Raw genomic sequence first — 25,929 nt, 5'->3', positions numbered from 1 at the left:
TGAGCCTTGCTCTTTCTGGACACAGAACACAGCTTTTGGCTTGGTCCCACTAGAATTCTGAGGCACCATCCCTTTTAGCTGCTTCAATTTCTCACACTCTGAGATTAGATGACCCTTTCCCTGACAGAAATAACATTTTCTGGTGTATTTTGATTCTCTCTCATCTTGTTTTGGTTTTCCCTCCAAAATCTGAGGTCTTTGTTTCATGTCTGAGGGCTTCCCTTCACCATGGGCCCCTCCCCCTTGCTGGCTTTTCCCTGGTCCCTGAGAGTACTTGCTGTAGGTTTCTTTGGGTTTACCTACAGATTTCCCCTCACCCAAGGGCTTTCTTATTTGAGAAATAAAATCTGCGATCTCTGCGGCTGCTGCCACAGATTTCGGTTTCCTTTCCCTCACCTGGAATTTCAATTCCCCCTGCAGGACTGAATAGAACTGTTCCAGTGCTATCAAGTCTTTAAGCTGCTCATAGGTCTCTGTTCCCTCCTGCGATAGCCATTTCTCAAGCAGCCTCACCAATTGGGCCCCCACTTGGGTAAAAGTCTGTTCTGGTTTTTTTGTGAGGGACCTGAATCTTTGTCTCAGCTGCTCTGCATTTATCCCATGTCTGGCAAACACCAGTTTTTTAAACTCTGCAAAATCTTTCATCAGTTCCTCAGGCATCTCGGCATAAACCTCAGCCAGGCTACCACTGATTAAAGATCGCATGATGGTCATCTTCTCAGTTTCCCTCACTGAGAAGTCCACAAACGCTCTTTCCACTAAGGAAAAGAACACCTCGGGACAATCTCCCTTGTGGTACACAGGGAATTTCTTCAGGTCAGCCTTAGACAATTGGCCTCCCTCAGAATCCCTATTATTATTATTATTCTGGTTCATCAGTTCCAGTTTCCTTAATTCAAACGCCATTCTCTCTCTCTCCAATCTTTCCTCCCTCTCCATTCTCTCTCTCTCTAATTCAAATTGCCGCTGTTTCTCTCTTTCCCTTTCCTCCATTTTTTCTCTCTCTAACCTTTCCTCCACTTCAAATTGCCTCATCCTCAGTTCATGCTGTTGGGCTATGAGCAATTTTCTAAGTTCTGGGTTCTGCTCTCCTGTGCTGTCACCCTGCACTGAGCCAAATTCATCCTCAGAACCTTGGTCAATCTGGGGGTCTTTCACTTCACTCATTTCGGCCATCTGGCTTCGAGTCAAGGGCATAATCCCCCCTCAGAACAGGCTGCTTTAAAAAGTCAAGCCTCAGAATAAAACGACCACTTTTTTCCTTTTTGCCTCAGAACCAGCTCTCCCTAGAGATTGCTGCTGTTCTTCAGCACTAAACTTGCAACAGTATCGAGTCAGAGCCTACCCCCCTCTGCTGGGCCTCTCAGCTGGCAAGCTAGATCACTGTTACTACGCAGTTTTGCCTCAGCTTTTTCCCGCCAAAACTAGGCTGCCTCAGAGCACCTTAATCTAAGTCTCCCCAGTTGGCACGTTCTTCTACTAGCGCACCTCCCCGTGAGGTACACCTAGAAGATTACCTACGCGCCTCAGACTGTCCCTGACTAGACCCCCCTTGCTCTGGGCACACCCGCCAAGGCTTTGCTGGACCGCTGGACAACTGGACCAGTCGTATCCCACACGCTGGACACCAATCAATGTGACAAACCCAGACCTACCGGGATATGTCACACAGTTACACTAAGCTGCCACCAACCATTCCCTGTAAGAAGTCACACAGACCAGGGATGGATTTTTAAACAATAAAAAGAATAAGGTTTATTTAAATACACACACAGGAAAATAAACAATCAGGTGAATAGGATAAAGTAACGTGGCTTACTCTCACTCATACAAGCATACAGTTTGGTTCACCCAGAACCCTTAAGTTGAAGCACAGACCCTGAACCTATCAGTTCTGGCTAACCAACAGACACCTGAACCTATCAGGTTGGTACTCTGACACACAGAAGTACCCTGTCTGACACACAGACTCCCACAACAGCTTCTTCTTCCCAGCTGCTGCTTCGTCACATCCCAGTGTCTCTCAGCATCTCCTAAACTCTCCACACACACTCCACATATTTATACAGTACAGCCCCTCCTCCTGATGTCCCGCCTTCCACTCCCCATAGGATGGAACTTTCCCTCCAAACCCATGACAGACAGGTAACATCAGTGCTGTATGTAACATGTGTGTGTGTGTGTGTGTGTGTGTGTGTGTGAGAGAGAGAGAGAGAGAGAGAGAGAGAGCTTGCATGTGTGCATGCACACCAATATTAAACAGTTTCTCCTTAAAGCAGCCAACCAGAAGAAATAGTATTCTGGTTACTTGAGTTTCAGTGAAAGCTAATTCCATTTATGTCAGAGGAAAGACAGTTGCTAGAAGGTAAAAAAGATGATGGGGGGGTAGTGGCCAGTCAGAATGCTTATGTTTGGTAATTTTAGCATAAGATGTAGCTTTTACCGCACCACTATAACTATCTGGAATGCAATGAAAATGGATAAAGCTGAATCCTTGAGGCTTCTTTTAAAGAAGATTTAGAATTAAAGTAATTATTCCTGTATTTAAATCTGTTCTGCCCAATTTTTCTTCCATATTTTGTATTCAGTTTTAACAGACAAAATTGTATCTCCTCTCACTTTGAAACTTTATGATTTTGGGTATCAAAAGTGTAATTACTTCTTTAAGGTACTTATTCAGGTAGCTATTCTATGCTCTATTTCTTCTCTCATAAGCCTATTAGAAATAGGCCTAGTGCACAGGCAACTGGATGTACAATTTCTGCTTTTAGTTTCTGGGTCAAAATGAGTCTAAGAATAAGCTACGTAAAAAGGACACCTTATGTACACAGGAGTGTAAACACAAAGTGGAAAATATTTCATGCCAAAATATATAAATGGATTGTTTAACTTATATAGAATAAGAATAGCCATTTTAATTAGACACACCCACCCACACAAAGCCTTTTTTAAAATTAAGAAAATCTACCCTGTTTTATATTATTTCATACACAGCACGATAATTTTGGCATGATGAAGGAAACTGTTCCAGCTGCAGGCTATTGAATACTAAAGTAGAATCTCAGGGGTTTAAGGGGGAAAGCAACAGTCTTAAATGACCTAGTTAACTGTGTGTCTCAGAACCTACAGGTTTATCAGAAAAGAGTGTGCACTGCCCAGGCTTCAAGCTTATCATGCCTTTATTTTACTGTATTCCCCCCACCCCGCCCAATATAAGTCAGAGAATTGATCTTCTATCAAGATATTAGAGAACAAAACGTGTCTACAGAAATAAGCATAATGGATTGTTTTAATAAATATTATTCAACAAATGTTATTTATGTCTGCTGCATCTTAATTGACATAGCAATAACCCTCCTGTATCTATTAAGTTAGAAGCAATAGCTGTTATAATTTGGGATAGCTTCTCATATCCATACAGGAAGCTGGTATTTAGAAGTAGATATTAATATACAAAAAAGCGATCATGACTTCATGTGAGAGCAAGTGCAGTAGACAGAGTGTTGAACTTGGGACTCAAGAGACCTGGGTTGAAATCCCTATGCATGTAATCTTCACCATGGAAACTCCAGAAGGGGTTGCATTGATGAAACAATTCTTTAAATGGTTGTTGTGGGTTTTTCGGGCTCTTTGGCCGTGTTCTGAAGGTTGTTCTTCCTGACGTTTCGCCAGTCTCTGTGGCCAGCATCTGGCGAAATGTCAGGAAGAACAACCGACAGAACACGGCCAAAGAGCCCGAAAAACCCACAACAACCATTAGATCCCGGCCGTGAAAGCCTTCGCGAATACAATTCTTTAAATATCTCACATACTCTGGAAACCCTACTACATCATAAGAAAGAACTGACTTGACAGCATGTAATTCATATGTACTTGTTTCACCACAGATTCCATATGATCTGCAAAACACTCATGATTTCTGGGATCTTAAGAAGTTGAACCTAGGTGGAATAATTGCCGTGTTTGTAAAAATGTAGGAGTCATTCTAAGAAGGAGCAAAAGGCTATTGAGTTCAAAGCTAGAATTTTGTTGCCTTACATAGTACAGTAGTATAAATGTAGCCATGCAAACAATGTGAGCTTGCTCTCTCAGCTATCTGTTACATATGGTTCTCTCTCTTTTTTTGTGATCAATCGCAAAGCCAGTTGCATGGCCTTTTGTGTGATGAGCCATCTGGAAAATATGAATGTGACTGTTCTTACTTTTGTGGAAAACTTCAACTGGATTTTGTACTAATGTTTTGTCCTTACAATGACCAACTAGGAATCATTGGCAAAGGTGTTGCTACTCCCTTCTCCTGGTCCTTGGGAAATGTTATTCAGGGGATTGCCACTACTTATAGTAGAGTCAAAATATATAGCCATCATTCATGATTAGTACCCATGAGCAACATTTTCATCTAGGAAAGTTGTTGTTGTTGTATTGTTCTTGTTGTTTCGTAAATGTGCCTATAAGAAGGTTCAGACTTTCAGGATGTCCAGCAAAAAGGCAACCTAAGCAAAGCTGTTAATGATAGAACTGTTTCGAGATCACAAATTCATAGGATTGCCATTAGTCAGAAGTGACTTGACAGCACATAGCAACAACAGAGAAAGGGGCTGTCAAGCTGACAGCCACTATGTGGCAAGTTTGTACATCACTACTACTCCTGCCAACCTAGCAGTTGGAAAGCATGTAAATAGGTAGATAAATAGGTACCACCTTGATGGGAAGGTAACGCCGTTCTGTGCTTAGTCGCGCTGGCCACGTGACCATAGAAGATTGTCTATGGACAAATGCCGGCTCTATGGCTTGGAGACAGGGATGGGTACCGCCCCCTAGATTCGGACATGATTGGACTAAATGTCAAGGGGAACCTTTACCTTTGCTACCTTAGTCCTAGGAGGTTGGGGCTGTGTTCTCTGAATGCACATTTGTTGGGACTGCATAATGGCGCTGTGGATTGAAGACCTGGAATAACCACACAGAACACAATTATGAAATAAAACTGGCCATAACTTTCTTGGTCACAGCTGCCAATAATCCTAGCACTTGCATGGAGCAGGGATTCCATATCAGGTGCCCATCTGTTAGCTGATAGTAACCATAGTGACAAAACTAGAGTTAAGCACATGCATGTTATGCCGCTGTCTAGCATGTCTGGACATATGGATGCATAGCGTGAAGATGGGCATATGAGTGGTCTCTTTGCCTTGGCATTGTGAAGGAAAAGCCACTTGGGGAAAGTCCTATATCCCTCCCGCTTCAACCTGGATCCATGCTGATAGCTGAGACTGGACAGGGAAATCCCACTGCCTCCTTTCAGAGCTACTACAGCTGCCACCAATAATACAGTTCACCCCGAATGCTATGCAGCCATATGTCTTGACCTCACTTAGACAGATGCACCACATCTTCATAGCATAGCTCAGATAACTAAAACTATGGTTCTGGATGTGACAATGCTGTTCTGCAAAGTCCAACACAAGCAGCCCCAAATTATTCGTTATTTTGCTTCTTGCAATATCAAGCTTTTCAAGGTGTATAGTCTCCCTCCATTGTCTCCTCTTGAGCTGGTGAAACCCACAAGCTACAATCTGAACACAGTCTTTAGTTCTTATCTAGTTTGGGTGACCAAGATGTCCTGTTGTCAATTCCCTGCCATCTTCTTTCATAGTATAAGCAACAGCTCCCTCTATCTCATCTCATGCCAGGTGATGCTCAGCAATATTTCTAGTTCCTAAATCACCCCCCCCCCACATCCTTAATCATTAGCTTCTTAATGAATGGGTGAGTCAAAAACATCTGGAAGATACCAGGTTAAAGGAATCTGGTCGACAGCTAAGCCCTGCAATACAATCACATTTGTTCAAACAACTCAGTGATTTAAATCAGGGACTTTTAAGGTTACAGTGCCCATCTGATGAAATGAAAAAAAAATTAATTAGCACCAGACTGTTTTCCAGGAAAAGTCTTCTACAGGACACACCCAGAACAGATGCAAACATAACACCAGTTGTTCTTACTTATAGTTCCCAGCTAAAACTAGTGATACATGTACTGTAGTTACAGATTTACAGCCCATCCTAGAGAATGAGACTTCTTTCTCACAGGCTTTAAGCATTTGGTTGTAGTTAAAAAGATTACTCACCAGCAACTACAATGTTCACAAATATATAGACACAGAAACCAGACCCTGTAGCAGACATAGATATCAGCTGTGTTCCCATGTCTACTATGCCAACCCTATTGCAGGATCTATTAATGTATTCAGTAATATCAGAGATTTATGTACCTGCACATCTTCCAATATGATTAATGTCATCAATTGCCATCCCTGCTCTAGTGCATTCTACATAAGACAAACGGGCTAGCGGTTATGAAAAAGAATGAATGGGCAAAAATCTGCCATGAGAAATTGCTTTATTCAGTTGGGAGCTCTTATGTTTTCCACACTGTCACTGACCACTATTAAATAAAGGAACTTTAAAATTTCAATGTGAAACAGTTGAACAGAAATTTGTCCAAAGGTTCAGTTCTGTCGTTTGTGGCTCAAACACGGACAGATTGCAGTGTTAATCAACTACTATTTTGTCAATTGGCTACTGTTCAAGAAATTGTCACTTCTTGTGGTTTTTTATATTTCAGTTTCCTTTGATCTCAATGCTCACTGTTCCTTCCCACTTAAGTATGTATGTAGGAATCTGCCAACCTCATGTACATTTTGAAGCATCTGGTGAAGTGAACAGTGTCCATTAAAATTTATGCCACAGTATATCTTCTATAGTCTTTCTTAATATGCCCAAAGACTCTGTGTTGTTTTTCAAATTATAAAATGTTGTCCCTGAAAAAAATGCAGTTTTACCTTTTTCCCCCTCCACCAGAATTAATGACAGTGTTCTGTGCTGCATCTGCATGAGTGTTAAGCAACACAAAGTGTTCCCTTTAGTAAAATGCATTTTTTAAAAGAAACAATTGGTAGGGCCAGGACAACTAACACTTTTTAAAAGGGCTAACTTCTTTGAAGGCTATGTACTTCCCCCTCTAACACCAAAGGCTGCTTTTAAAAAATAACCCATCCTGCTATCTCAGATACAGCTATTTTCTTTATCCGTGTGTGTACATGTAACCACACACACTCACACAGAGAAAAATAGACAGCTATCTGTGGCAAGGCTATCCCAGTCCATTGCACAGGTTTGTTGCTACTGGGGCTAGAATACAGCCCATGTACTAAAGATAAAGGTGGATGTTTCATTCTGTTTTTAATTCAACTGGAGATGCCCTTTAAAATGAAGCTTCCTCAGCCTTATGCAATCCATTGATCTGTAAAAATTCACATGGTTTCCATAAAGGGGGTGGGTGGGAACAGGCATCAGCCTCATTTTTTCATTAAAATGGCAGGGTGCCAGGAGACAACCCTAATAATTTGCTGCTAATATAATGGGTATAATATGTCAAGGCAGTTATGATTTAAAGCTTTAATATTAGATAGCAATGAATTAAAAAAAAACAGGTTATATTTCTGAGTTTCGAACCTCTCTCTTCTCACTTTGAATATCAGTCACTCCCTCCCTCTTTGAAAGCTTTTACAGTATCTCTTTTCTTGCAGTGTTCCACAAGAGAAACAGGGGATAACCCTTTGCTCAGCTTGATCTATATATTCTGTTCTCACTTCACTGTAATAAAAAGAGAGAGAGAGAGAGCAAAACAAATGGCTTGTGCGCTGAAGAGAGCGGGGGGGGGACAGAATGAGAGCACACAGCTCTTACTGCGGGCTTTTAAAAAAATAATAAAGCATCCGGGCTGTCCCTCCTTGTAATACGGTGCAGCCCTCCCCTGAGCAGCAGCAAGCAGCCTGATTGCTCCCGCTCTCAACCACATTCGGTATGCATGAGCACTACTGTTCCAAACTGGGAGGGTGTTTTCTTAAGGAGGATCAGTAGCAAAAGCAAATCCACTTTACCAGCCTTTCTGCCAAGTTGTAGGAGGCATTTGTCTTATGGAAGTGCAGGTGTGGACACCTAATGGACCTAATGGAATGTCAACACCGTGGAGGAGGAGGAAAACTTGTTTTGTAGTCACTTGTAAGGTTTGTGCTTCGTTATTCCGGTGGAATTTCTGAGGGTCATGAGTCAAAGTGATGCTCCCCGGCCACTAAACTGGACCATTCGGAAGCTGTGCCATGCTGCCTTTCTCCCATCGGTCAGACTTCTTAAGGTACTGTGAAACCTTTTACTCTCAGTGATTTTGTTTCCAGCTCTTTTTCATATTATGTTCATAGAATGCAAATCTTCAATTACTTATTTATACTCCAGATCATGATATGCTTTTTTTTCCTCAGTCAAAGCAGAAATTGTGTTGCCCACATGCAGACAGGAAAAGTACCTTTATAACCCTGCATGGCATATGTGTTTATCATTGGTACTGTGATCTAAGATGCATGTGGTGCTCGAATGGGATAAGGAATACTTAATGTAGCAAGGAAAATGGGTGCTGTGGCATGTGTACGAATTGTGAGAAGTCTCGCCAGATGTCAGTTTGTGTTACTTGTCAAGTCTCAGGAGCCACCCATGGACACAACACACGTTGATTTCGCCTTTGGTAATTGTTTCTGGTGTCTTGCTGCTGCTTCTATAAATGACTGGTTTTATAATTTCACATGGTAATCTAAAGTCAGCCTCTGGCTAGGGAAAAAAAAACTTTCTGATTTGTGCTATTTTCCAAATTCTGTCATCTTTTGATTTTCACAAACATTTTTAAAAGACCAAACTAAGCTCCTTTTTTTGTTATTTATGTTCTAACGGCATAAATTCTATTTGTTTCAGTGAGTCTTGCTTTAAGAAAAGATGATGAATATAGTAGCTGCCTTATAATATGAGCATACACTAGTGTGTGGGGTGCCACTGATACCACTGTAACCCTCTTCAATAAATTTCAGGGTAACATATGGCAAGTGTATTGAGTAGCAAACCTTTTTTGGCTGTTTTTAAAAGCATGTTTATTAAATACGATGTACTTTTACTTAGATGCAAGCCCACTGTTTGCTGAGGTTTGCTTCCAAATGTGTACGTGTAACTATAGCCAAACCATACATTGCCTGTATTTCCCCATGATTCTTTCCATGGATGTGTGTCTGCCTTTCTGCTTGACTTTGTAAAGCACCCTTTGAGGCTTTAAGTTGAAAGAGGGAAAATTATCAAGGAGTAATTTTGCCTTCTTCTTGTTGGGCCATTTCTGTGCTCAGAACTGCCCCCTACCTGCTTTTCCAGCTACAGACAAATGACAGGAACAGGTTAAGCAGTGCCTTCCTTTGTGCTCTCAATAATGGCATTTGAGGGTTCTTTTAGTAAAACAAAGGGAAAACATTGTAAAATAACCACCTGGGCCCCTCTCCCAAAAATGTTCAGGCAAAGAATTACAGTAATGTAGATTTGTATCATTTGAGCCTTATTTGCATTGTTTACAAAAAATTGAGATACCACATAACATGCATTCATTACAATATCATGATATTTGACATGGCTGTACACTGCCTATTTTATAAGCATGCACATATTATTCAAGTACCAGGGAATCACAGATCACTATTTGCCATATAAACACATGTATGTAGCCACTTCAGACTTGTCTGTGTATGAACCATTTGTACACACAGGTATACTTGGACAGGTGTACTCACTTCATATTCTTAAAACATAATGATAGCTTCAGATCTGGAAAGCCACTATAAAAGTGATAGCCTTAATTCTTCATTAACAAGTTTTAAAAACCAAATAATCATTTTTATGGCACATTCTTAAATAGAAATATTGATGTCATCAACTGATTTTATGTTGCTTCTTTTAGGGGAAAAACAGTGCATGAATGTGGTGCTAGATTTTTAGTTCAGTTTTCCCAACATCCATCTTTGCATAATATGGTTGGAACACAACCATATTTGTGCTATTTGGCAGATCTTAACCAGACACAAAAATTCTACTCTGGTAAAAATGTTTATTTTTTTTAGAAACACAAGCAAGCAAGTACTATGTCAGCAGTGTAGAGTCAATATATCATAAAATGAACTATTCTGGCATGAAAATTGATATGGATTGTTCATACACCAATAAGTAGAAATTATAAGAAAGTTATACAAAACTAATGGAGCAAAACTAGTTAGTTGTTGACAACTTAGAGGACAGATGTATCATACCTGCAAAATGTGTAAGTTCCCTTGAGTTCAACAGGGGTTACTCCTAGGTATGTATGTACAGAATTGCAACTTTAAGCATTTTCATGTTCCATGAAACATCAGGATATGGCATGTGACGGCTGATAAATCCTTCCTATTGTTTTTCATTGTGCTGTCAAAGTTCTTTATAAGAAATATTGCATTGATATGTAGGAAAATACAAAATTATTGATGAAATATAGTTTACGTTTTATGCAACATTCTGTGACATATAAATAATTAGGCCTAGGGTGTCTTGAAACTAGCAGGAAAGCTAAGGTTATGCAAGGACATTTCCTTTCTCCGCAGAGTTAAGAGCATGCTGTCCTACAGGAATGGAAGCAAGCTGGAATTTTAGGCACCTAGAATAAATGTTGGCTATGCAGGAAAACACACATGATACCCTCTTACAAGGCTGTTTTATCCATATTTCTAAGAATCTGGTAGTACTTGGTTAAGCAATGGGATTATGTTGTGTCTTAGTTTGCAAATCACAGGGATCTGTGTTCATTTTGTAATAATCTTGGAAGATGTCAAGATGAAGATCAGCTCTTTTCTTCTTAGCTTTGTTTATTGGGGTTTATACTGAAAAATCTTTTCAACTCTTATTAAGTCCTTTGCCATTTCATGCAAAACCTCTACAGACATATAATAGGAGATTGCTTTATGTTCTGACTTTGTTTTACCTTCTGTTCTCCTAATTATGATCTGTGGCACTGGTATTAGGTGATGCATTACTGTTGCAGCAGCAGGTAGCAGTGCTGTAACTTCAGTCTAGCACAGGAGGATCATACAAGGAAGGAGCAGAGCATTATATGGCTGATGTAACCACCTTGTGAATCATTCCAAGATTTGTTGATTAGATCCTTAGCATCTAATTGCATTAAAAGTTGTGTTAAGAGATTTTTCTTGGCCTTTAGAAGCAAGAATTGTAAAGTTGTCCATCTCTGTCTTACTGGTCTCAAATAAAAATTGACATTTCCAAGCAGAAACTGGGCTGCCTTGGGTCCTTAACGAGAAAGGCAGGATAACAAACCTATCCTGCTGCAACCAAAACCTTCTACTAGCTTTGTATAAATTAGCTAGCTTTTAAAGCTTTTTTAAATGAAGAACTGGGGGATGGTGGGGGGATTCAGAACAAAATCCCTGAGTTACTGCAAGTCTTAGAATTGGTGGATAGCTTGTTGGTTTAAGTAGGCTGAGAGTTCATTCTCCACTGTGTCTCCTTGATAGGGGCTGAACTCGATGATCCATAGGGTCCCCTCCAGCTCTGCAGTTCAAAAACAATGATGGTGGTGGTTATGATAATGATGACAATTAGGTTTCTTGAATTTTGTCATGAATTATAAGAGTTCATCTGTTACTTTTTCCTGCTTCTACATCCCTTTGTACACACTCAAAGACTTAAAAACATTTGAATGGGGAGGCAGCAGAAAAGGCAAAAGGCAAATGCTGCTTCTTTCTTAAGCTGTTCCTGCACGATTGAACTCTAGGACTTTTAGTTTTTTATGCTTCATAACTCACTGACCAAGAGCAATAGGAAGGAGGAGGAGGCTAATAACAAAATGATACATGTCAGTAGTAATAACAGAACAATATAGAGTTAAGCTGATTTTGTTCCTAATAATCTTTGCTTTGCAATAGAAACTGTGCATGCTCAGGACTTGCATTAGGAAATCTCAGTCTTTAAAAAAAGTAAAATATCTTTTTACTAATTTATCTGGGGGAATTGTAAAAATATGATTTCCAGAATTTCCATGGACAGAGAAGGTTTGCAAACATTTACTATGGACAGAAGGGCTTGCTCTGGGCTCTTAGTGAACCCCTTTGACTGTTATAGATTAATCCGAACAATTAGGAAAAGTGGGATGGAGGAGTATGGACTGTAGAGAAGCAATTCTGGTTTAAATCTTTCCAAGTTATCTTAGTCTTATGGGGGGAGATTGAGAATTCTGCACATAAAATGAAACCTGTACAAACTCTGCAAAAAATCTGGTAACCTGGATGACCAGTTCTGTGTGCCCTTTTTACCTCTTACTTTAGTTACCAAGATTTGCCACTTGTGGAGAGGAAGAGAAACAGACAGTGGAAGGGCTTGCAAAAATCCAGGGCTCTCCCTTTTTAAAGCCTCTACAATGAAATCTTGTACTATTGCAAAGTGCTTTTTGAAACTTAAGGGAATTTGGGGAGCTATTTATAATACAGTACTGCAGTACTAACAGTTGCTGTTGAAAGGAAGAAAAAAGAAAATATCAGATGAACATGTCAAAGGCCTTGTTTTATTTTCTTTTTGAACTATGGCAAAATTTTGAACCATCATGCATCTGCCTTTGGGTATTATTTTGATGTGCCTATTTTCTTTCTTTTCTTTTGTTAGACAAAAAAAACCCCTGTGTGATTAAAGTCTAGATCATTTTCATGGGCATCTTAGCTCCCAAGTAGAGCATATATTGTTTAGCCCTACTATGAAACCTGACTGCTTCCATCTGTTTTGCATATGAAACCTGTGACATTAAGATATCATCACACTTCCATTTTTTTACTCTTGGTATGACAGTTCCTTTGCAGACTTACTTTATCCCAGTTCCCTGTGGTAAATAGCCATTTCTTTAATATCCTAGTTCAGTTGTTATACAGCACTAATCCCATAGGGGCTTTCAAAAATTAATCACTTAGTATGGAGCAAGTGATCTCTTGGTTAATTATTCTCCTATTATATTAAACCATTCTCAGTTACACAAATTGATTGTAGATGAGATGTGAGATACAGTAGCCATATTTTTGTTTAGCTAGGGAAACATTCACAGATGCTGACAAGTTGGACTTTCTCCACTCTGTTTTCCTTCATTTTAATTCCAAGCAAACTTATTTGTACTAACCTACTTTATAAATAATCTCAGTCTGTAGCAGTGATCATGAAATCCTGTTTCTCTTAGTATTCCATTTTATTAACAGACAAATAGAATATTGAGAAACTAGTATGGTTTTATATTTTAAAAGGTAAAATTGTGGAAGATGCATTTAGAGAATTAAGGTAGTTGATCTATCGGGCGTAAATCTTGGGCTCAGCCCAAGTTGTGCAATTTACATGAGCTACACCAAGCTTATCACAAACATTAGAAATCTGGCTTTCTTGTTGCCCTCTACCCTCTGATCTTTTGCTCCGGCCAATATGTGAGCTACAATCCTTGGGTTTCTTGGGGCAAGCAGAGGAGCTGTCCAGCAGTCCAAGTTCTGAAAAGGAAGGTTGCTGAGACAGGGGAGCTGTCCAGCTGAATAGTTATTGCTGGAGTCCAAAGAGGAGATATCAGGAAAAAAAAGTGTGAGCAGTCTCACATGCATCACATCTCAAAACTCTGTAGCCCAGCTACCCTCTACTACTAAACTAGCAGGATCACTTGTAGGCCTGACATCACAGGGGGCCCCCTCACTGCTGAAGGTTCAGTCCTCGGGGCTCTGCAACTATTCAGATACTGTACTTCTCCTGAGCCAAGACTATGAGTACCACTCTCCTCTGAGAATGGCCCTTCTCAGTCAGGCTCTGGTAGATCAGGTGTAATATTAAGGGGCTCTGAGTAGGAAATTCTGGGACTATTTCCTGATATAGTCACTCATAGTTTCAGAAGCAGCATAAGATGAACATCTAGGGTAAGCAGAGGGAATCTGTGGCCTTGGCAGTAATTCAGCCTTCAGGAATTTCCCAGCTACCCCCTCTGTTGATCTTTTATTTCCTCCATGTCCTCCTTCTGGAAACTAGCTTGGTTGCAGATAATGTGGGTTTCCTTTGCTGGTTCCTTTCTCTTCTCTGGATGAAGAAGGGGGAAGAGGATCAAAGTTGGATGTGCTCTCAGCTAGAGACTGTAATATATGCTGACATACTTCACATCTTCTCCTCTTTCCCTATATGGTAGAAAGGTTCATTTAGTGCATTTTTCCCAGGAACTTTACAAAAAACAGGGGTATGGCCCCAACATCATTTATCTTGCACAAGGCTATGGGAGGGAATCTGGGATCCCAGCCAATTGATTTCCCCATCCCCTTTTCAGGGAATTCTGTTAGTACCCACTTTCATTAAGTCATTTCTTTCCTCCCTTTCCTTTGGTATACTCTCAGTAAGATTACTTTCAGTAAGGTTCCTGGTAGTAATCTTTATTATCAGTTCCTTCTTATATAATGAAGAGCAAATTATTCTGTAGTCCTGGCATGTTTTCAATTCTGACTGATGAAATAAGAATGGTGTTTCAAATGCAGGCTTCCAGTGTGATCCCTTAACTTCTCATTGGTTTCTTTGTTATAGTTACTTCGCCATTTTGTAATTTTGGCATTTAAATTAGCAGAATCTATTGAAGTGGCATCATATTAAAAGGCAGCCTTATTTAATTTTATGTTGTGAATTTAAAATGGGGGTTTTGGTTTGGGTTTTTTAATGGGTGGACATAATTCCCATACTCAGTTAAAGTCATTGTCCAGATGCCAGCATCCTGGCTGAACAGGAGACTTCCTGGAGTGCATGTACTAGCTACTGAACAAAAAGCCAGATGGACGTGGTAATAGATTTCTAGAAAAGCTCATATACATGCTCATGAAAAATGCTCCAGAAATTATTTATTTATTGTTTTTATTTATTATTTTAGATTGTATACCACCCCATAGTGCATGCATTCTCTGAGTGGTTCACATTAAAATCACGTTTAATAAATGATACCAAATGCCTTACAATAAATACCATCAAATAGATAAAACCTTGTATAAAAAGCAGGGTTATTGTTATTTTTAAAGCTGAACACTGTTTCTGGCACTTGAGCCATGCAGGGAAGAAATTTCTAAAGGGCAGGTGCCACTATTGAGAAGGCCTACCTTGGTAACGTTGCCTGATGGATATTCTGTTGATTGTTGAAAAAAAAACAGGGACTCCATTGGAGAGCTCACTGGCTAACTGAGCATATACGGGTATATAGGAAAACAGTCTAATATCCTGGTTGCAGAATAGAATGTACATCAACAGAAAAACCCGGAACATAGCATGGGTAGCTAATAGGCAGCTATGGCAGTTCTTTCAGAACATGCGTATTGTGTATCAACCTCGTGCTCCACTGAATATGTAGCTTACTTGGAATTCGGTGCCAAGTAAGCCTTACATGGAGTACTTCTGCACAGAAATCAGTAAAATCAAGTCACCCTTCAGAATGATTTCTACACATAACTTTGCCAGGATACAAGATTTTTGTTGTCTGAAGCAGTCTAAGGGTTTTTCCATACAAATGAATGTATCTTCTCAATTTTAGACTGAAGCTGTTTCAGTGCTAGCCCAAAATGCTAGTGCTATGCTCTATTATTTATTTATTTATTTATTTATTTATTTATTTATTTATTTATTTATTTATTTAGCTTTTCAGCTTGTATACCACTCCATAGTGCGCACACACTCTGAACAGTTCAAAACATATTAAAATCATTTATAATAAATGAAACAAAATACCTTAAAATAAATACCATAAAATAGATAAAACCCTGTCCTTAGCTAAAGTCTATCTTTAAATAAAATTAAACAAATTAAAACAGATTTGAACATTTCAGGTAGAAAATAGCTTATAAATAATACTGTTTTAACTAATCTCTTAAAACTGAGAGGGAAGGTGCTTGTTGAATCTCTGTTGGAAGCTTGTTCCAAAGGGAAGGGACCGTGACCAAAAAAGCATAGTTTCTAGTGTTAACTTTCTTTACCTCCTTAGGTGTCACCGTTTTAAACATGGATTGAGAGGAGAGGGTGGGATGGATAACTGTTTTGTAGGAGAGACATGACAACAAGTATTGAGGTCCTAGACCATTAAGGGTTTTATAGGCCATGACCAGCACTTTGAATTGGGCACAGAAACTAACTGGCAGCCAATAAATGACTGGAGATACGTGTTCATATCGTTTGGTACATGTGATCAGTCTGGCCACTGCATTTTAGACCTACTGAAATTTCTGTACCAATTTCAAGGACAGTCCTATATAAAGAGTGTTACAGTAGTCTATTTCAGAGATTACCAGTGGGTGAATCACTGTTAGGTAATTCTTCTCCAGGTAGGGGGTGCAGCTTGGCAATAAACCAAAACATCATTAGAAAAGATTCAGTTTTAATGACAATCCATGGCAAAAATGACAGTGATAGCATATTTGGAATGACAATTAACTTTATGTACAAAAGAATCATACTGAAAGAACATACAATACAATACAATACAATACAATACAATACAATACAATACAATACAATACAATACAATACAATACAATACAATACAGAGAATGTAAAAGAGAATCTGTGTATTAAAGACAAAGAAGATTGGCATGATTAGTTCTATATTCAATAAGTCTTTTCTGATGTAGCAGTATACCAATGATTAAAAAGCTGATAAAGTCTTGATAAAATATTTTTCTAAGAACACTGCTACTATGTTCCTCCTTGCCGACTTCACAGTGTCCTGAGGCTATGTACCTCTTGTCTCAATTAATGAAACATAAACTTCACTTATAAATAATTCAATTCATTTAATTCCAATTAATGTTCATGTGGCATGTTTCCATATTATGGCAAAAATTCATTTAGAAAACTGCACTCTTTTGGGGCTCTCCTATATTTACAATCCATTACATCCTTCATGGATTGCTGCCTTGTCATGGCGAAGGGGCTTGAGTAACTCAAAGAAGCTATGGGCTATGCCGTGCAGGGCCACCCAAGACAGACAGGTCATAGTGGAGAATTCTGACTAAACGCAATTCACCTGGAGCAGGCTTTTGCAAGCCACTCCAGTGTCTATGCCAAGAAAACCCCATGACCGGAAACAAAATACTAAAAGATATGATGCTGGAAGATGGGACCCTCAAGTCAGAAGGCATCCAACATTCTACTGAGGAAGAGTGGAGGACAAGGACAAGTAGCTCCAGAGCTAATGAAGTGGTTGGGCCAAAGCCGAAGGGACGCTCAGCTGTGGACATGCCTGGAAGTGAAATGAAAATCCAATGCTGCAAAGAAAAATACTGCATAGGAACCTAGAATGTAAGATCTATGAACCTTGGTAAGCTGGATGTGGTCAAATAGGAGATGGCAAGAATAAACATTGACATCCTGGGCGTCAGTGAACTAAAATGGACATGAATGGGCAAATTCAACTCAGATGATTATCATATCTACTATTGTGGGCAAGAAGCCCATAGAAGGAATGGAGCAGCCCTCATAGTCAACAAAGGAGTGGGAAAAGCTGTAATGGACACAAGAAGAGTGTTGCTGAATTGGACAAAGACTAATCTACTCCACATTCTGTTTCCATTGTAGCCAATGAATTGTCACCCAATTATACATGCATGCAATACCCTCTTACTTGTCTTCCTGAGCCTACTACCTTTTACTGTATATTAGACATAATAGATAGTCACAAATCACAACAATCGGCAAACGTATTCTTCGTGAATTTGTTTAATCCTCCTTTCAAGTCATTCATGTCAGTGGCCTTTATTGTCTTTATGGTAGTGAATTTAATAATTTGACTATTGTCTGTGTGGTGAAGTATTTCCATTTAGCTGTCTTGGACCTTTTACTGATTAGCTTTCTGAATTCTAGAACAGATGGTATCTAGAAACCTTACATGTTTATTGCAACTAGAATAGCATTTATCCAGTCTGTCTGATATATTAGAGTCATTGAAGAGATTGTCAGATACAGTATTGCAAACTTTGTGACTTGAAGCTGAAGAATATAGTCCATGGGTCACACGTAGGTTGCCCTGACCCCGAGTATCAAAAATGTGTTATCCAGAACATAAAATTTGATATATGTGTAATTCAATCTTTTCTGATTGCCAAAACAATGTGATTACAGCCATGAGCTAATTTATTCCCTCCAAACTGAATATATGAACTATATATCATAACAATAAACATATGCAATAAAATTAAGATTTTTAATTCTTTGCTGTTGTCTTTCTACACCTGTCCTACCTACAAATTTGTTATCAAGTACATGTTGCTACAAAGCTTTACATCTTCTCAGCTATTTCTAGCACTCATGTCTCTGTTCCACTTTCTCCTCTGTATACTTCTAGTAGCTGCTTACAAATCACTCTTCAGAATGTGAAAAAATTTCCTGACCTTCTGACAGTTCAGAATTTAAGAAGATGCTCTTTAATGACAAGGAATTTTTAAATTGCTCTACACTAGAATAAGCTGAAACTTTGACTTTTGATGAGAAGAATATAACTTTGAAAAGAGAAAAAAATATCAAATAGACTTCATGTAGGGCATGGGATGTGAAACTTCAAGGATGATAATCTTCGGATGATGTTGTAATGTACACCCCGTGTCCTTGATTTATTTTCTCTAATCCCAAGTCCACCCTCTGGATGCGTTTCCTCACATCACGCTGCCACCAGGTATTATTCCCTCAATACCAAATAGATCTTAGACGCGCTGCCAATTCAACAGATTTATTGATTTTATAGCTGTCATGCAAATCACAGATGTTCAGGCTTATTCATTAAATATTATTTGTTATCACATAGGGTTGGATGTGTATTTATTTGCTGTTATAATATTCTTTGACTATCTATATATTCTCTAAACTAATGGTCCCCTACCTTGGGCCTCCAGATGTTCTTGGACTTCAGCTCCCAGAAATCCTGGCCAGCATAGAACATCTGGAGGCCCAAGGTTGGGGACCACTGCTCTATAGAGTACTTTTAAACTCTTTCCTATTCTCTCAAGCATTCTTTCTTAACTTTCTCAATTCAATCTCCTAACTCTCTCTTCAATTCCCTATCTGCAACCCCTTTTATCCAACTCTCCTCTCTAACTCTCCCTGACTTACCTTATAACTGTCCTTTTGGTTCCACCCCTCCTGTCCTCTCATAGGCTCCTGCCCTTGAGCTCATCATGATGGACAGGCGTGACGTGGAGGTTCCACCACAGATGTCTTGCTAATTTAAAGAACAGTGGCTTCCAGAACCATTGAACTGTTAAGATCATCATATCCAGTCATGTCAAACTTTTGTGTTTGGTCAAAATGTTTTTGACCATTTTCATTTAATGTTGTTATAGTGATTAGGAAGAAATTTTATTCGTGAAAAACATTCTGTATTTCTATTGTTGGAAGACAGGGCTGACCCTATAATATGTCAGAATGAACAAAACTGAAACAGGTGGCAGATTTTAGCTCTACTTTTCCCTGGGTGGAATTCCCTGTATCCCATCATGGCTAGTCAAAATATTTCTAAAGACAACCCAGTCATGCTGGAAACAACAAAAAGAAGTGATCTGTTTTACATGTTCTTCAGTGCATACCATACAGATTATGTATGACACATGGCAAGCAATAGAAAGGGTGGCAATAGTTTCAGATTGTGTGTGGCTGGTTGCCCCATTTTCTCACCTTCTCTTTCTCTGTCTATATATCTCCTGTCCTTTTTATTCATTCACACTGTCTCTACCTCACTTGTGTATGGGGTGTGTGTGCTTCATCATTCTTTTCCTGTTCTACCACTTCTTCCACCTTCCTTATTCCTTCCTGTCATCATCTGTAGTGAGCCACCAGTCCCTTATCCTCTGATCAGCTGCTCTGTTAAAGATTAAAGGGGCTAAAAAAATTCATCAACTACATTGCATAGAGGTGAAGCAGAGATTCTAACATGTTTAGTACCTATGACTGTGGCTGTTGTGTGATGTATCAATGGTATGCAGATAAGGCTGAAAGAAAGAAAAAAGAAAGTATGTTTTGGGGATAACAGCAGGGAAGAGAAATGGAATGTAGTGGGGGAAAGGGATCTTGTCCCCTTGCCAAGGATTAATAAAAGGATTGTACTAACATAAGACTGTGCCGGAATGAATCGGAAGGTAGAGTTTATAGCCTTGTTGAAATATAATATTGCTATTATGAATTTTTAAGCTTATTCTTTGTAATGATATGTACCTTAATTGTTTCCAAAGTGTTTTTTTTAAATACAGTGAATGTAGGGTGTTTATGTTACAGTAATATTGCCAGAGCATTTTTTTTAAGGGCAGAGTAATGTTTTAGAACACAATCATTCCAGTTGCAATGAGGGGTAAAGTGTTTGCTGCTTATCCACAAAAAATTGGGAGCAAAGCAGAGTGGCAGGATGTTGATTTGCATGCATATCATGTACTGCTACAACGTAATGTCTCTATCTGTATGCATTAAAATGCTTTAGAAAAAGGATTCGGCTGGGGGAGAAGCCCCAAATCCTGTTATTATGTATTAGTCTATTCAGAATCACAGTGTGGATTTCCAGCTAATAGATCCACCATTTACATGTTATATTCTCTCAGACAGTTGCAGGAGAAATGTAAGGAACAATGACAGCCACTCTTTGTGGCCTTCATAGACCTCACAAAGGCTTTTGATTTGATTAGCAGGGATGGCCTTTTTAAAATACTTCCCAAGATTGGATGTCCACCTCGACTTCTTAACATTATTAGGTCCTTTCATGAGGAAATGAATGGCACTGTAGTTTTTGATGGCTTAACATCAGATCCCTTTGACATCTGAAGTGGAGTGAAACAGGTCTGTGTCCTCGGGCCAACTCTGTTTGGGATCTTTTTTGCTGTCATGCTGAAGCATGCCTTTGGAGCTGCAACCGAGGGCGTCTATCTCCGGACTAGATCAGACGGAAAGCTCTTTAATCTCTCTAGACTGAGAGCGAAGACCAAAGTCCAGCTGAAATGCATGCAGGACTTCCTCTTCGCTGATGATGCATCTGTTGTTGCCCATTCTGCTGAAGACCTCGAACAATTTATGAATTGTTTTAGTAAGATCTGCCAAGATTTTGGATTAACAATCAGCCTGAAGAAAACACAAGTCATGGGCCAGGGTGTGGACTCACCTCCGTCTATTAACATCTCTACATAAGAATTGAAAGTTGTTCACAATTTCGTGTACCTTGGCTCAATGATCTCTGACACCCTCTCTCTAGATGTCAAGCTGGATAAACACATTGTAAAAGCAGCTACCATGTTCTCTAGACTCACAAAGACAGCATGGCTTAATAAGAAACTGACAGTATATACAAAGATCCAGGTCTATAGCCTGTGTCTTGAGTATACTCCTTTACTGCAGTGAGTCCTGGACCCTTTGTGCATGGCAGAAGAGGAAGAACACGTTCTATATGCGTCGTCTCTGATGCATTTTTGGTATCACCTGGCAGGACAAAGTTCCAAATAGTGTAGTCCTAGAATGAGATGGAATTTTTAACATGTATACATTACTGAAACAGCAACGTCTACATTGGCTTGGGCATGTCATGAGAATGGCTGACGGTCAGATTCCAAAAGATATCCTGTATGGAGAATTAGTACAGGGAAATTGCCCCAGAGGGAGACCACAGCTGCGATACAAGGATATCTGCAAGCTGGATCTGAAGGCCTTAGGAATGGACTTCAACAGATGGGAAACTTTGATGTCTGAGCATTCAGCCTGGAGGCAGGCGGTGCAGCATGGCCTCTCCCAATGTGAAGAGACACTTGTTCAGCAGGCCAAGAGGCAGTCCTGAACCAGCAAAATCAGGGAGCTGGACAGGAGACAGATTGTGTTTGTCTTTAGTGTGGAAGGGATTGTCACTCTCATATTGGCCTTCTCAGCAACACTAGACACTGTTACAAGACCTCTATTCAAAGCATGTTACCATAGTCTCTCAAGACTGAAGGATGCCTGTATTATTAGTTTAATGTATAAAAACAGACACACTAGGTGAAATCCAGCAGTAAGGCACAGCTAATGTAGGCCCACTAAATGAAGGAAACTTACAGAGCAGCTGACTCACAAAATCCCTACTGATTCAATGGGGCCTATTCTAGTTGCAATTTACTACTAGATTTCAGCCTGTGTGTTGTTCTGTTGTGAAATGCATGCAGAGCAACATGCCTCTGTGCAGCTTTTCCTTCACATAACCTTCCCCCCCAAGTCCTACAGGACCTTTGAATACACCTATGGCTGTACTGTATTCTGAAAATGTATATCAAGATGTAACCTTTCTAAAATGGAGGGGGGAGAGAGATACAGAAAGAAAGAAAATCTAACAGTTTACTTTTTTGAAAGAATTGAAATAAGCAGGTGGACCTGTTTCAGCTTCTGATAAAGCTTTTTGTTTGGAAATGTTTAACTAAGGGTTAATATTAACTGTTGCATGAGACATTGCAGTGGACAGTTGATTAAGTGCCTTTTATCTCCAAGTTGTTGCAGTCTGCTGTGGTGCAGATGCCATGAAAACAAACATGTTGTTCAGAATGAAAGCCAACTTTTAATTTTAAAAAAGAAAAAAACGGAATATGACAGTGGCTGGGATTCACTTTATCTAGTTGGATGCCTTCCTTTGTGGCACAGAATGACCTACTTTGCCTGGATTTTGAGACTTGTCCATCCATTCATCAACAGTTCTGTGGAGAGGCTCACCTGTTTTTATTACATATTTGCTGTTCTTGCTTTGTGCTTGTGATGCAGCTGGAGGCTGTAACAATCCTGTCAACATGATATGATCAGGCTGCATAAACAATTCTCGGTGGATAAAATGAAGCCACAGAAATGGAAGAAAGAAGATATACTTCAATATAATAATAATAAAAAAAGAACCACCATTAAAACAATGTCTGCTTCCATTTCAGTTCACAGAGGGGCATGTTTGGAGGAGGAAACAATGTGGTATAATTTACTGCATTTGTTTTACCTACTAGTCTAATATGAAATATTCCTGTGAACCAATACTTTGCACATTCTGGCGTACTACACACCTTGATTTTGAGCCGGGTTACCATCTGCCACTTCATTTCAGGGAGCTATTTTGGTCAGAGTGACTGATCCGGGATGCGTCCTCTGTGTTAGCATCAGCAGCTATAGGCAGCTGTAACCAATAAAGCTGTGACCAGTTTAATTCTAATAAACATACATGTGCAGTTATTTCATTTCCTCCGCTCTGGGAGGTATCTATCAGTCTTGCTGATAAAAGGTTCCTTGAATATTTTTAAAAATGCATTTTCTACTAACTTTGGGAAAGAGTTGTGGCGGCCTCTCTGAATCCCCTATTCCCCAGGCCTTTCTTCTTACTTTGCTGCCACCAGGTACTACTGCTTTAATACCACTTAATCAAGGAGACACGTGTGATTGTAAAACTTAAGTTATTTATTTGATCAGGGAGGTTAACAACTGATTAATATTTGATAAGTAAATCACAGGTTGCTAATCACATGAATCTAAATCAATTCTACTTTAACCTTCAAGTTCTATCAACTCTCTGTTCCATTCAGCGTCCTTACAGATCTCTATCTCACTCTTAGTTCACTCTTAAGTCTCACACAGTCTCTCACTCACAGAATCTCTCAATCTCACTCACTCTCCTCTCATGCTCCATACACCAGCCTTTTACAGTATATCCACCCCTCCCCCTTTGGCACCACCTTCCATCCTCTCATTGGTTCCTTCTCCACTGCTCAGCTGTGACAGACAGGTGAGGGCAGGGCTGTTTGCTACAGGAGTCAGATCAATATTTCAAAAAGTTAGAAGCAAAGTTACCCTGAGATAGTGGTTCACTGGCTATGTTCATTAATATTCATCAGTATTCTCCATCAAAACTCAACTACAATCTAATTACAGTTTTAAAACATAACATAATATGAGTGTTACTGGGCAGCAGTACAACCCACGTGATTACTGCTACTACATTGGATGCATTCAGCTAAAGCGAAGAAAAGGCAGCGATCCAGCCCCAACAAGGGGGAGGCCAGTGTTGTGAAGAAGAAAAAGAAAGGAGGAAAAAAACAACAGCCTTCTCACCCACAGATAACCCCCTACCTTTCTACGGCCTCGCCGAACGCTAAAGATGCCAAGGATGTAAGTGCCAACCTCCCCCCTTCTCCACCATCCCATGCTGTAGCTGAACCTGGCCACTTCCCCCCGGACTCTGAAACCCGGGAGGAACTGGGAAGGGAAGGGGGACCTACCGACTCTATTTTGGAATTTGACTCAGAGCGGGAGCAGCCCTGGTTGGAAGCAAGTTCTCCACAAAAGACTCTTACTCAGCAGATGAGAGACACCTATATGATATCTGCTCGTACCCTGCTCCTGATCCTTGAAAGGCTGGGTGAGATCGGAAGTCAGGTACAAGCAGTATCTCAAAATATCTCCCAACTTGCTAATTGGTGTAAAAAGCAAGCTGCTACTGAGAAGTTCGCCACCCCCCCTCATGCTGTGGACAACAAAGTGGGTAATAACTTACTCTCAGCAGACAAACCTGAGAAATTCCAGCTGTCATTATCTCCTTCAAATATTGTGCTTCACTTCCCTTGCCGGGATGCCTCATTATGGTCCAGCAAGCAAAGAGTTAATAACTCACTAGAACAGCTGCTGGGCCTTGCCTTAAGCCCCAAGGCCCTAAAAAATTTTTTTTTTCTTCCAACTTGGGCCCAACGTAAAAGAATTTTTCTGTCATTTAGCTCTGACCAAATACCCAACAGGTTATTAAAACTCAGAGCTCATCTAGGACTTTACGATATTTCCATTCAAAGAGTGTTCAAGCAAGCAGCCCCTATAAGGATATTCAAAACAAAATCTTCCAGAGCCAATAACAAGGGCCCACAGCCACTGACTTGCTCCCCCTTTTCCTTGGGTCATCAACCTAACAATCAATCAAACAAAGCGAAGCCCACCCTGTTCTGCAGTGAAACTAGTGCTCTGGATAAAGTGGGAGAACACTTAGAACCTAACCAGAGACCTTCCAACGATTTACTTACTAACCTTGATACGGACTGTTCTTACCCAGGTCCAGAAGGTTCTTCACCCCCTCCAAAGTGCTTCTCACTTGTGAAAACACTGAACTCTCCATCAGCATCACATAAGACCCCTTGCCCTAAGGCCAGTGCCACAGCTACTGCCGAAACATTCCTGCCTGCCCTTAACAGCAAGTTACTGGAAGCAAACCTGCTACACAATTCTGAGGAAAATTCAGTGAGACCGCTGTCTCCTAGGCTGCTCCAACAGACAGATACGTACCACCGGATCTCTGACTCTGGCCTCTGGCCTGATTCTCCTGCACCCAATCCAAAAGCTTTAAGACCAGGGTCTATTTTTTGCCATGACCCACATTTTGATAGTCTTACCAACTTGTTATTCCCGACTACTCTGGCCAAGAACGAACTAGAGGCAGGGCCCTCGACAGTAAATGCCAACCCGGACACTAAGGCGACCCATCCACGCTGTGATCCGGTGTATAACTTAAACCCAGAAATAGTCCTTTCCCCCCCATCCCCAACAGAATCTATCTCCACCCTACCTCCAACAGTATCGGTCCCTTTATGACCCCCTATGGAAGTATTAAATACATTCCTTAACAACCCAACTTTTCCCCTTAGCCCAGAAGAAATATTAACCATCCCCGTTTCCTGCACCAAGCCTAATCTGTCAGACTTTACTAGCTTCCCGTATGAGCAAACTTTCCTCTCCACTTTGGACTCTTCTCACATCAAGACCAATTTAACCCTCAACTCGGCTCTACAAACTCTTAACAAATCTTTGACTACTGACATTGAACCACCTGTTTCTAAACTTACTCTCTCTTCCTTTCAAACCTCTCGAGAGGTGATCTCTATCGTCTCCTGGAATATAGCAGGATGGACCTCAAAACCTTTGGATTCTGACTTCATCAAATTTTGCTCTAGTTTTGATGTCATCCTCTTCCAAGAGACATGGTCAATCAAAC

At 40.1% G+C, this 25,929-nt stretch overlaps 1 protein-coding gene across 5 annotated transcripts in view; it reads left to right on the top strand.

Moving 5' to 3' along the window:
* The window catches only part of TRPM3 (transient receptor potential cation channel subfamily M member 3), a 534,030-nt gene that overhangs the window by 162,844 nt on the left and 345,257 nt on the right, over positions 1-25,929 (top strand). For 2 of the 5 annotated variants that reach the window (XM_078385071.1, XM_072992205.2), the window contains exon 1: positions 5,868-8,199. The exons of the other annotated variants lie outside the window; for them this stretch is intronic. In XM_078385071.1, coding sequence (XP_078241197.1) covers positions 8,110-8,199 — 90 coding nt within the window. In that variant the 5' untranslated portion in view covers positions 5,868-8,109. Of the gene's footprint in view, positions 1-5,867; positions 8,200-25,929 lie in introns of those variants that run through there. 5 annotated transcript variants of the gene reach the window in all.

The sequence above is a fragment of the Pogona vitticeps genome, chromosome 2 (assembly GCF_051106095.1).
Source record: "Pogona vitticeps strain Pit_001003342236 chromosome 2, PviZW2.1, whole genome shotgun sequence".
In the NCBI taxonomy this organism is placed as follows: Eukaryota; Metazoa; Chordata; class Lepidosauria; order Squamata; family Agamidae; genus Pogona; species Pogona vitticeps.
Note: the sequence above shows the minus strand (reverse complement) of the source record. Positions and strands in the feature narration are given on the sequence as shown.